This window comes from Pristiophorus japonicus, chromosome 15 (assembly GCF_044704955.1).
Source record: "Pristiophorus japonicus isolate sPriJap1 chromosome 15, sPriJap1.hap1, whole genome shotgun sequence".
In the NCBI taxonomy this organism is placed as follows: domain Eukaryota; kingdom Metazoa; phylum Chordata; class Chondrichthyes; family Pristiophoridae; genus Pristiophorus; species Pristiophorus japonicus.
Window position 1 is genome coordinate 115,708,160 of NC_091991.1, and position 13,178 is coordinate 115,721,337.

Here is a 13,178-nt window from a genome sequence, read left to right on the forward strand (position 1 = left end):
ACCACACTCGATCAGCTCCGCCACATTGTTCGCATGCCAGACACGAGGCTCCCAAAGCAAGCGCTCTACTCGGAACTTCTTCACGGCAAACAAGCCAAAGGTGGGCAGAGGAAACGTTACAAGGACTCCCTTACAAGCCTCCCTGATAAAGTGCAACATCCCCACTGACACCTGGGAGTCCCTGGCCAAAGACTGCCCTAAGTGGAGGAAGTGCATCCGGGAGGGCGCTGAGCACGTTGTGTCTCATCGCCGAGAGCATGTAGAAATCAAGCGCAGGCAGCAGAAAGAGTGTGCGGCAAACCTGTCCCACCCTCCCTTACCCTCAACGACTATCTGTCCCACCTGTGACAGGGACTGTGGTTCTTGTATTAGACTGTTCAGCCACCTAAGGACTCATTTTAAGAATGGAAGCAGGTCTTCCTCGATTCTGAGGGACTGCCCATGATGATGATGATGACGATGACTATAGGTGATTCACTGCTGGTGGGATCATGGCAGTCATGATTTGTATGTAGAGGTTGAATGTATGAGGAAGAAGTGAACATAGTTTTAAAATGAAAAGCCAATCCATAATACTGCAGAACGCTTGTCACACCTGGAGAATGCAAATGGGAAATGAACATGAAAGCTCATTTCATTCCGGGTCTACTTTCAACACATTTGGGTTTCTTCCCCGCTCGGGGTCAGTGAGAAACATGTTCCTGTCCCTTTGAGACTAACCTGGCCTCTCATCCATTGGAAGGGCCTCCCAACCTGTGACATGAAATGTGCAGCATACCTGACATCAGCTCCCTGTCAGTGAAGAACAAAGCAGCCTGTCTGAAGGCCAGCTCCGGGGTTGGCGACATCACTTTCTCCAGGCTGCCGTGGTTTTCCTTGAACAGATTAGTCCTGGGTTTGGCTGCGGTGAGAATTTCAGCCAGTGCATTGAAGGCGCCCACACGGCGCAGCACGCACACCAGAGCTGGACTGGATACCAGGCAGTCAATGCTCGTCTGCCAGTGCCTGTCGCCCACTTCGAATGGGGTTAATTCCTCGGCCTGGCTTCGGCTCAGGTGTGGCAGCCATTTCAACCCCAGAAGCTCAAAGGCTCCATCCACCATATCATCACCTGAGGAGGGAATCACAGGTTAGCGACATCTCCCACGTACACCTGTATAATCGTACATCTACACCTCCTACAGGCCAGCCTGCACTGCCAGCCAAAGCTGACCAACGATTCACAACTGACACGGCCCCAAAAAGCCCACAACTTCACAACAGCCCTGGTGCATGAAAACCTGAATTAAAATCATGCAGTCTGGTTTGTTTTACGCACTTGTTTAGTTTCAGACTTTGTCTGACATCCAAGCTTCGACATTCCTCCAGCTCCACCCCGGGATGACTTCAGCTCTGGCACTCACTCCATCACCCTCACCAATGATGTCAGCCACTGTCGATGGCTGAACCTTGTCGTCACGTTTGACCCTGAGCTGAGCTTCACATTTCCATCGCAAAGGCCATTTACTTCAACCTCCACAACATGCCCCGCCTCACCCTCTTCGACCCGGAAAGCCTTGCATGTGCTGTTGTCACCTCTCCAGACTTGACTCTAGCAATGTCCTTGCTGGCAGCCCACCATCCATCCTCCCTAAACTCCAACTTATCCTCATCCTGTCCCACTTGCCTGTTACTGTTGTCCTCACTGACCTACACTGGCTCTCTAACCCCATGTGTAATAAATTTAAATTCTCATCCTCATCTTTAAATTCCTTAATGTGCTCAGCCAATCACATCTGCAATCCCCTCCAGCCTTGTATTGCCCCTGAATTTTCTGTTCCTCTGACTGACCTTTGTAGCAGAGTTTCCATCACCCCCCACCCCTAGCAGAGTGTCCCGCCACCCGCCCCCCTCCACTGGTACCAGAATATCTACCCACGACCCTCCCCGCCATCCACCGGTAGCAGAGTGTCCAAAACCCCCACTGGTAGCAGTGTCCAGCCCCTCCCCCCACTCACCACCGGTAGCACTGTCCAGCCCCCCTCACCCTTCTATTGGTAGCAGAGTGTCCAGCAGCCCCGCCTCCCCCTCCTCCACTGGTAGCAGAGAGTCTAGCATCTCCCAAGCCATGCTCCCTATGGAACCCCCCTTAGACCTCTCCGCCACACTCTCCTCCTTTAAAAACCTCAAAGCCCATCTCTCTGAGCAAATCTTTGGTCACCTCTCCCGCTCGCTCCATTCTTGGCCCAGTGTCTGTTTTCCTTACGCCTTTCTGTAAAGCATTTGGGGAATTCTTTACATTAAAGGTGTTAAAATAAATGCACAAGCAAGGTAAGCAGCCTCACCTGATGGGCTACGTGATTTGTTTGATGCGGGGCGTAAAAGATCCCGCAGACAGCTCCCAACAGTCTTCATGGCCCTGCGTCCAGTTAGTGTGAGACCAACGACTTGCTCCAGTTCAGGGTTGGACACAAAGCTGTGTTTATACAGCACATCCAAAGTCAGACTGGCAGAATGGGGCACGGCACTGAGAGCTCCTCCTACACACAGACACAAAGCAATTCCATCACCTCTCTGCACAGCACAGAAAATTACTTACTGATGGTTTTCTTTTCTAAGTACACCGGTCACAGTTCTGGCGTGAAATGCAGGCCCCATGAGAAACAATAGGCGATGCTACCTCAAACTGGTCTGAAAGAAGCCCGAGCCACTGGACTCAAGGATCCCTGCTACTGGCCAGGATTTCTCAGAGGTTTCCCCCACTTGTGGTCTATTTGGCTTCTGGTTAAGCAATGCCTCGATTTCAAAATTCTCATCTTTATTTTCAAATCCCTCCATGGCCTCGCCCCTCCCTGTCTCTGTAATCCCCTCCAGCCTCACAACCCCCCGAGATGTCTGCACTCCTCTAATTCTGCCCCCTTGAACATCCCTGATTATAATCACTCGACCATTGGCAGCCGTGCCTTCTGTTGCCTCGGTCCCAAGCTCTGGAATTCCCTACCTAAACCTTTCTGCCTCTCTACCTCTCTTTCCTCCTTCAAGATGTTCCGTAAAACCTACCTCTTTGACCAAGCTTTTGGTCACCTGCGCTAATTTCTACTTATATGGCTCAGTGTCAAATTTTATATCTCATAATACTCCTGTGAAGCATTTTGGGACGTTTCACTACGTTAAAGGCACTATATAAATACAAGTTGTTGTTGTTGTATTGCAACACCTTACCTAAGCCCTGCAATGTTTGATCAGTGTAGAGAGCCACATGAAAACACGATCCAATCTCAAAATCAGTATCAGGGGGAAGGCTGCTCCGCACAGTTCCGATTAACCCCTGGTCTGCCAGCTCATTTGCTAACCCTAAAGCAAGACAGAAGCACAAAGTGAGTACAGCGCGACACAAAATGCAGTGTGTGAACAACAATAATAATGAAGGCAGACCGGTGACTGCAGAGGAACTTGTAGTTCGGTTAGGACCTAATGTTGCTTCAAAAACTCAACTAACAGATCGATACTAGTGAAATATTCCAATTGCTGTACCTTTCAGTAAGCTGATAACGTGGTGACTCGCATTTTCTTTCCTTATAAGCAGCAAAAAGCAGGGACAAGGTGGCTCAGCAGTGGGAGGGCTGCCAACAGAGTCACGAGGGGTTAGGGCTCCAGAGCAGCCTGTTCGACAAAACACTGGGATCTGTAACAGCAATGGAGATTTCCTGAGAACGGCACCTCCCAAAAAACGATGGGTTGCAAGTTATTCAACTGTCCACTATCCAGCATTCCACGATCCATTAAATACATTCTCACCAGATACGTTGCATCTTATACTCCCCAACATTACTATCACACCTTTATCCTGCACTCACCCCTTACAGGCCAGTTGTTTTCTCATGGTCCCTTTTACCTGTGAGGTCCTATCCCACAATGGTTTATAATGGTGAGGTCCCATCTCATGGTCCTTTATAATGGTGAAGTCCCATTTCATGGTCCTTTATAATCCTGAGGTTCCATCTCATGGTCCTTTATAATCCTGAGGTCCCATCTCATGGTCCTTTATAATGGTGAAGTCCCATTTCATGGTCCTTTATAATCCTGAGGTCCCATCTCATGGTCCTTTATAATGGTGAGGTCCTATCTCATGGTCATTTATAATTCTGAGGTCCCATCTCATGGTCCTTTATAATGGTGAGGTCCTATCTCATGGTCATTTATAATTCTGAGGTCCCATCTCATGGTCATTTATAATGGTGAGGTCCTATCTCATGGTCATTTATAATTCTGAGGTCCCATCTCATGGTCCTTTATAATGGTGAGGTCCTATCTCATGGTCATTTATAATTCTGAGGTCCCATCTCATGGTCCTTTATAATGGTGAGGTCCTATCTCATGGTCATTTATAATTCTGAGGTCCCATCTCATGGTCATTTATAATGGTGAGGTCCCATCTCATGGACATTTATAATTCTGAGGTCCCATCTCATGGTCCTTTATAATGGTGAGGTCCTATCTCATGGACATTTATAATGGTGAGGTCTCTTCACATGATCCTTTGTAATCCTGAGGTCCCATCTCACGGCCCTTTATAATGGCGAGGTCCCATCTCATGGTCTCTTTTACATGTGAAATCTGAACTGTTTAAATATTTGTCAATTTTTCCCTTAAAACATGCAATGGTCTCTGCTTCAACCACTCCCTGTGACAATGCATTTCACACTGCAACAACCATACTGTTAACCTGTCTCTGTCTCCATGCAGTCTGTTACCTTCCTCCTCACTGTGTGCCAAACCTACTTTTCAATATTGTGCTTCCCATTCCCAAGCACTAATCAACTATGTATACCGAGAACAATAGTGGACCCAGCACTGAACCTTCCAATCTTCTCCAGTCCAAGAAACGGCCATTTACCCTAACTCTTTTTTCCTTTAATCCATGCTACTACATTTCCTCATATCATATGCCTGAATTTTTGTAAGCAAGCCTTTAGGAGACACCTTAAGAATGCCTTCTTAAAGGAAATTTACATCAGATCCACAGCACTATCTTAGCTACTCAAACTTTGTAAAATTTGTCAACCATGACTTGCTTTAACAAATCCATGCTGGCTCTCCTTGATTAACTCATGCACAGGAACAGGAGGAGATCATTCAGTCTCTAAAGCCTATTACAGTGCGCGATTAGACCATGGCTGAGCTGTGCCTCAACTCTACCGTCTCTCTCTCTCTCTTGAACAATTTGTTCTGTACCCTCTTACTGTGACACCTGACCTTCAACACATGTGCTGTGACCTTTTACTGTGACCTCTGACATGCTGTGACCCCTGACCTCCCACTGTGCCATACCTGCTTACTTGCAATCCCAAGGCTTCCAGCTCTCTTTGGAGACAACCGAAGGCGTCGCATACCCTGCAGACTGAATCCTCGCCTGGTACACACGGATATTACGTCTCCATAGCAACGCGGAGGCACAGCAGGAGACACCAATAGAAATATGTCCGCTGGGATACAAGCAAAAGTGAAATTCAGAATTTCTTTCAAAATATAAAGAGTGAATCTGCGTGTTACTAACAAAGAGGGCTGAAAGACTCAAAGCAGCAGACACACTCAAGCTTGAAAGCATTAATTTCCCCATCACTGTGCATGTCCTCAGCTCGGGACTACCCATTCTTCATCAGCTGGGCAGCGGGATTAAACAGGTGGGCACTGGGTCGCAGGAGGTCATTTCACCTTGCTACCAGGGCTTGCCTTTGTAAATCGGGAGTCACAGTCATTGGGACTGTTCGGACCGCTCCTCTCGGGCTTTGAGTGGCTCTGGCGAAAGATGCTTGACAAAGAGGATTAAAGGGACTGGGGAGTGAGAGAGCAACTGGGATTAGACAATGTGGCTCATCTGTTGAAAAACCGCGGCACAGACTTGAAGGGCCAACTGGAATGGTACAGTGTGTCACTATAGGAATGGTACAATATGTCACTCTTTATAGGAATGGCACAGTGTGTCACTCCTAATAGGAATGGTACAGTGTAACACTTTATAGGAATGGTACAATGTGTCACTCTTTATAGAAATGGTACAGTGTAACAGTCTTTATAGGAATGGAGTGTAATATCTCCAAGTTTGCAGATGACACTAAACTGGGTGACGGTGTGAGGAGGATGATAAGAGGCTGCAGGGTGACTTGGACAGGTTAGGTGAGTGGGCAAATGCATGGCAGATGCAGTATAATGTGGATAAATGTGAGGTTATCCACTTTGGTGGCAAAAACATGAAGGTAGAATATTATCTGAATGGCGGAAGATTAGGAAAAGGGAGGTGCAACGAGACCTGGGTGTCATGGTACATCAGTCATTGAAAGTTGGCATGCAGGTACAGCAGGCGGTGACGAAGGCAAATGGCATGTTGGCCTTCATAGCTAGGGGATTTGAGTATAGGAGCTGGGAGGTCTTACTGCAGTTGTACAGGGCATATTGTGTTCAGTTTTGGTCTCTTAATCTGAGGAAGGATGTTCTTGCTATTGAGGGAGTGCAGCAAAGGTTCACCAGACTGATTCCCGGGACGGCAGGACTGACATATGAGAGACTGGATCGACTGGGCCTGTATTCACTGGAGTTTAGAAGAATGAGAGGGGATCTCATAGAAACATATAAAATTCTGACGGGATTAGTCAGGTTAGATGCAGGAAGAATGTTCCCGATGTTGGGGAAGTCCAGAACCAGGTATCACAGTCTAAGATAAGGGGTAAGCCATTTAGGACCGAGGTGAGGAGAAACTTCTTCACTCAGAGAGTTGTTAACCTGTGGAATTCTCTACTGCAGAGAGTTGTTGAAGCCAGTTCATTAGATATATTCAAGAGGGAGTTAGATATGGCCTTTATAGCTAAAATGATCAAAGGGTATGGAGAGAAAGCAGGAAAGGGGTACTGAGGTGAATGATCAGCCATGATCTTGTTGAATGGTGGTGCAGGCTCGAAGGGCCGAATGGCCTACTCCCTCACCTATTTTCTATGTTCTATGTTTCTATGTTACAGTGAGTCACTCTTTATAGGAATGGTACAGTGCGTCACTCTTTATAGGAATGGTACAGTGTGTTACAGCAATAGTAAAATGTATTATTCTTCATGGGCCAGACTGGAAGCCATACCTGTGAGCTTCCACCGAGAGTCAGTCTAAACCGCAACCTCTAGACTGGGAGCAGGGCCCTTAGTTGCTTATAACACAGATGGTTCTTCTGTCTGTGTGGTGGGATCTAGAGCATTTACCTTTAATGGTTGCAACAAGTGTAGCGGGAGGTCTGCAGGTCTCTCTGGGGTCTGTGTTGTTTCCTGTACCCTGAGGGCTGTTAGATCTGTGAATGAAGAATTGGTACACACAATAGAAACAAAATCAGGCTGGGAACCTAGCACATGAATTTGTCAAGGTTTGTCAAAAAAAATATTTTTAATTTACTTCTTTAGATTCCTCTGTCAGCTTGGCTCAGTTAGTTGCACTCTCACCTCTGAGTTGGAAGGTAATGGGTGGAATTTTCTGTATCTGGGTGGGTCGGGTGCGGGCAGTCGCTGCGGTGGGTCGCGACCCGGTTCTTCATTCCGTCCCACTCCTGAGATCGACTTTCCGTTAATGGCGCCTATTAAGGCAGACCTGCATGTTACCCAGTCCTATTAAATGTTGCGGGTCTGATGGCATCATCAATGCCATGTTTTCAGCTGGGATATTTAAAGGAGCCATGGCCACATTGCAGCTGAAGTTTCATCTAGGATAGTGCAGGCACTGCACTGCACCATTGGAGTGTTGCAAAGAGTGTCAAACATGACTGCACAGAGACAGAGGGCTGCACCCAGTTTCTCAGATGACTCCCTCCATATGCTTGTGGAGGGAGTGAGAGCACGCAGGCAGGTCCTCTTCCTTTCCAATCGGTGGGAGAGATCTCCCTAGCAGACCAAAGGAGCCTGGCTCCAAATTGCAGAGGAGGTCACAGCAGGGATGTTGTGAGGAGGACCTGGATGCAGTGCTGCAAAGGTGTCAATGGTCTCATTAGATCAGGAAAGGTGAGTACAAAGCCACACTCAACTTCATCCTGCTGTGCCTCTCATTACATTCCCATCACTCTGCCTTCCCAACCCTACTCCTGCACATCCTTACCCACACCAACTTACTTTGCATGTCTATCCATTCACCCTCTCTATCTATATTATCACATCCCATTGGACTAACCACCTCTCACTCTCATTCTAATGCAATCATACCAACTAACAACACTTGGCATTGCCAACCCATTCCATCATAGTCACCTTCTAAAGATGTAACGCATCCATTCCTTCACTCATTCCATCACTCTCACTCAACCTTCTCTTCTTTCCCACCTTGCAGGAGCCCACAATAAGAGGCAGAGGGAGGGAACCAGAAGTGGCCCTCCATCATTGACCACCTTAACAGCAGCGGAGGAGGTCACCCTGGAAGTGTCAGGAGTTGCAGAGCAGCTGGGGATGGAAGACAGAGAGAGGCGGAAATCTCAGTATTGTTGTGACAGAATTAAATCTCATACAGCCACATGGCATACAACAGTCACTCATATGGGGATTGATATCAGCAGCCAGTGAATGTATATCATGTGCATAATGGTATCTCTACCCATTCTTGATATGACACATCCAACTCATGTCTTTACTCTCCCACAGGTTCATCGAGAGCCCCATCCCACCACTTCATAGGAGGAGGTGCAAGGTGACTCCTCAGAGGAGCCTCCAGCCTCTGAGGAGCCCCCAGCTTCTGAGGAGCCTCCAGCCTCTGAGGTTGCAGCATCACCAGCAGAAGCGCAACCAGCACTAGCACAGAGATGCACACCTCAATGGGTGCCACGCGAGATGCCACCTGGTGTCTCAGAACTCACAAGTGAGCAAGAGCAAATGCTGCAGACACACAGCAGTGGAGACTCCTCGCTGGAGGGTGCGGGACGCTCCCAGCGCTGCTCAGCTGCATGCAGACGCTGAGCCTCCGGGGTAATCCAGAAAGGGGGGGATCCTGGAGGTGCAGCAAGAAGTGCAGGAGGCTTTGACAGGGTTTGCAACTGCGATGTCTGCAAATGTGCAGAGAATGGAGGAGTCCATCTCCAATGACATGTCGGGGATGGCTTCCATGGCAGAGTCTACAGCCGCCATCATCTGCAACACGGACATGCGACATGAACGTCCGTCTCGCAGGCGATAGTGACTGTGGGATCTTCAATGGAAAGGATGGCCATCTGCATGGAGCAGCTCATGCGCCACTCACAGGAGCACATGTTATCAATGGAGAATAGATGGCAGACGCTCATAGACCTTCTCTCTAGGAGGGATGTCAACGTAGACGTGGGTTCTTATGGCCCCATTGCTGTACAGCAAGGTGCTCTCCAGCTACTGGCTAGCAGGGAAATGTGGCCCATGAGAGGGATGATGGTGAGAGGGGCATGGAAGTGGGGGCTGCTCTCAAAATGCTCCCACTTCTCCCCAGTTGCCACCCCCTCAGTCAGAGCCCCAGATGGCTCCTCAGATTGCAATGGCTGAGTCTGCCCCTGACCAGTTGCAGGAGGAGCAGACATTGGTGGGGCCATCACAGGCTTCAAAACCCAGAGGACGTCTGCCAAAAGTGTCTATGCAGTCGCAGCAGGGAAGTGAGCAGGCTGACTCTACCTCTGCTGAAGCCACAGGGGTAGCATCTCGGAGATGCATGCATAAGAGAAAGATGATACACAAGTAGATGCACTAAGGTAGCCATTTGGGTGTTTTAGTAAATGTTTCTGTAAAGTTTCGATTACTGTGATGTGACAGATAAAAATCTTTATTTTCACCATAAATTTGTGTGCAACTTTGGAAGTGCCTTAGTGAGTTGGAGTGAATGGTGAGACATAACGTTATCTCCAGCAATGGTGGTCAGTGTGAAAAGAATGGTTGGGATGTGCTAGGGAGTCTTTATGGTATTGCTGTGGGGTTGTGCTAACCTGGCGCAGCATGTGGCAGCCATATGGGTGTAATACATGAAGTTAAGTAAATCTGACCATGATGAGGCCATCTCAGGTCTCCCGGGCAGCAATGTGCTCGGATGCTGGTGGGATCTGGACCGCAGGTTCCTCCTGCTCCTCTTCCTTGTCTTTCAGCTGCTCCTCCTCCTCCGAAGTGGCAGTGTGCTCAGAGCCTTGCTCCTCATGCAGCGCTAATCCTCACTGCTATGCTATGTTGTGCAGGGCGCAGCAGACCACAACGATTCTGGCAACCCTGACTGGTACGTACTGAAGGGCTCCTCCAGATCTGATCAAGGCATCAGAATCACATTTTCAGCATGCCTATTGTCTGGCCTAAGACACATCTGGTGGAAATGTGGCTTTCATTATCTCTCCTGGCCTCGGTACTTGGCCTCCTCAAGGGTGTCGTGAGGCACGCCTTCAATGGATAGCCTTTGTCACCAAGCAGCCAGCCAGAAAGCCTGTTTGGAGGGGCGAAGAGCTGAGGGAGGGTGGACTGGTGCAGGACAAAAGAGTCATGGTAACTGCCAGGGAATTTGGTGCACACATGCATGAGGATCTTACAATGGATGCAGACCAGCTGCACATTGAGGGAGTGGAAGCCCTTGCGGTTGACAAAGACTCCTGGATGATGATGCGGTGCCCTGATGGCCACATGTGTGCAGTAGATGATACCCTGCAACCGTGGGAAGCCAGCTAGAGCTGCAAAAGCCAGCGCCCGCTGAGTAACACTGGCTTCATCAGTGGCAAAGTTGATATAATTGGCTGACTCATCAAAAAGGGCATCAGTAACCTGTGTGGTACATCTATGGGCGGCCGACTGAGAGATGTAGCAAATGTCTGCTGTATATCCCTGGAAGGTGCTTGAGATGAAGAAGTTGAGGGCGCTGGTGACTTTGACAGCCACTGGTAAGACATGTCCACCCGCTCCTCTGGGCTGCAGGTCTTGCTCCAGCAAACTGAAAATGTCTGTGATGACCTGACGTGATAGCCTGAGCTTCCTTTGGCACTGCTGCTCCATCATGTTGAGGAAGCTCATCCTCTTCCTGTACACTCTGTGTTGAGGGTATCACCTCCAACGCGTTGTAGCTCTGCGCCGATGCCCTCTGTCCTGTGCAACAGTAGGTGGTTGAGGAGAAGGTTGGTGGTGTTGTTGTTGGTGCCTGGTGTTGCTGCCCGATTCTGAGGACCAAGGTGAGACAGTATAAACCGCACCCATGCTGATGTAATAGTTGGCAGGTCAAGTAGAGATGACAGAAGCAATTTGGCAATGTTGTGACAGGTTCTAGCAATGAGGTGACGGTGGACCTGACTTTGCTGGAAACACTTGCAACCTTTAGAAAGCTAAATCTGTGCTGACAATGCCTGAGGAAAGTGACCAGCTGTCAGGTGGGAGCTTTTAGTTGCACTTCTCACGCTGCGCACTAATGAGGTGGATCAATGGCCACTCAACTTCCGCCTCAAGTTCACAGACGTGGTCCCCAAGCTGCGTGATTCCCGTGCTCATCCAGTGAAATTTGAACGGTAGTGTTAAAAAGACGCTTAAGGGTCTGACAAGTACATCATGATCTAAATTAACTCAGCTGCCTCTGCCGCTCAGGTCGCTGCCGCCCTGGCAAATAACCTGAGGGAATGGCGCGTGGAGGTGGGATGACGGTGGGTTCCTGACCCGCTGCAAGGTTTTTCAAATTTCCCTCCCGACCCGCCTCCAATCGCGCCCAGACAGACACCAGAAAATTCCGGCCCATGTGTTCAGGCCCCACTCCAGGAATTGAGCACCTAAATACAATGGCGCAGGATTACTTATGCAGTGGAGGCAGTACTGATGGAGTGCTGCACTGCAGTGGAATCTCTGTGGGGTTCCCCGATCCCCCACTGTAACTTCCAGTTCAATGCGTTACATACCTGGATCGCGAGCTGTTCTTCTTGCCAGGGTTCTGAATGCCGACTTGTACGATCCCATTTTCAGGAATCCTTCCACCAAACCACACACACAGCTCCCAGTGGACACGGCTTTCCTGGTGTGGGGAGTAGAGGAGTGGCTCATTGCGATGTTTGCAGTAAAGAGCATTGATGGAGTGCTGATCTGTCACACTGGCCAGCTGAGGATCAGAGGGCCCAACAATGTCCATCCACAGTGCACAAGCATTCACACCTCTCAGTGCTAATGCCAACACAGGCCTTGGGTCAGCATCATCCTGAGTGTAAGCAGAAGGCAGCTTTCCTGTGGCGAGAGAAAACACAGTTATCAAAACCCATATCAAACTACAAACATGTGAAAAATTGCCTATCAGGTAAATGATGTAACTATGGGTTTGGATTCTATTATATCTTTTTGTTCAATAGAGAAAGATTTGCGAGTGGACTGATTCGCATGACTGAATCCAGATCAGGGCTTGCTGGCTGATTCTCCAGAGAGAATACACTCCAGCAGGACTGATTATTGATTGTGGTGTTCCGACTGAGTTAGAATTCACAGCCTGTATTACTGGTCACATTTGGCAGTGCACTGTTTACCTGCGCTCTCAGCCAAGAGGCTGTGTGAAGGGTGAAGCAGTCGAAGGCCACAGATATCCATCCCACAGCTAAGGATGAGCTGCAGTGTGTGGTGAAAGGCCATAGAATCAATGAATAAGTTCTCAAACACTAGCGCCATGGTAACCTGAAATACAGTAAGGTTGAATGAATCAATCGATTGGTACTTTAATTCTCAGTATGTGCTTAAAGCAACCTGTACCCCTTCACATATAAGGGCCAAACTTACAGATGGGCTGCACCGGCGGGGAGTTTGCCCAGTTTCCTGCTATGTGTGGTGTGGGCATGGCTCATTATTGGCATAGTGCATTTGTAAAATTGGCCCCTAATTTCCTCCCATAGGTATTCGCTGGAATACTGATACTGTACAAGGGCCATACACCTTGACTGCCATTTCTCGCATGGTGCCAAGTTAGTGTAAGCATTACCAATACTCCGGATATGTGTCCCTTTAATCCTCTGGCCCAGCATTAACTATGGTCCTAACTGCACGCTTACACATGGCAGTTCCATTCCAACTATGTCACTGGCATGTGACAGTAGTGTGTGATCCTGCCCTTACTTGTAAATAAGGGCCTTGTCATCCATGACTATATTGTGGACAATCAAATTGACATCATGGCATTGACAGAGACATGATTGAGGGGTGATGTTACTTTTTCCCTTAATGAAGTGTCCCCACCTG

The 13,178-nt window shown here is 48.6% G+C and overlaps 1 protein-coding gene across 1 annotated transcript in view; it reads right to left on the minus strand.

The window, feature by feature from the left end:
• The window catches only part of LOC139281010 (dynein axonemal assembly factor 8), a 113,321-nt gene that overhangs the window by 17,313 nt on the left and 82,830 nt on the right, over positions 1 to 13,178 (minus strand). Inside the window, exons 15-22 of the mRNA XM_070900867.1 lie at positions 12,476 to 12,620; positions 11,864 to 12,182; positions 7,224 to 7,309; positions 5,311 to 5,465; positions 3,514 to 3,664; positions 3,202 to 3,333; positions 2,325 to 2,519; positions 779 to 1,111 (exon numbers count right to left, since the gene is read on the minus strand). Of these exons, the coding sequence (XP_070756968.1) occupies positions 779 to 1,111; positions 2,325 to 2,519; positions 3,202 to 3,333; positions 3,514 to 3,664; positions 5,311 to 5,465; positions 7,224 to 7,309; positions 11,864 to 12,182; positions 12,476 to 12,620 (1,516 nt within the window). The remainder of the gene's footprint in view (positions 1 to 778; positions 1,112 to 2,324; positions 2,520 to 3,201; positions 3,334 to 3,513; positions 3,665 to 5,310; positions 5,466 to 7,223; positions 7,310 to 11,863; positions 12,183 to 12,475; positions 12,621 to 13,178) is intronic.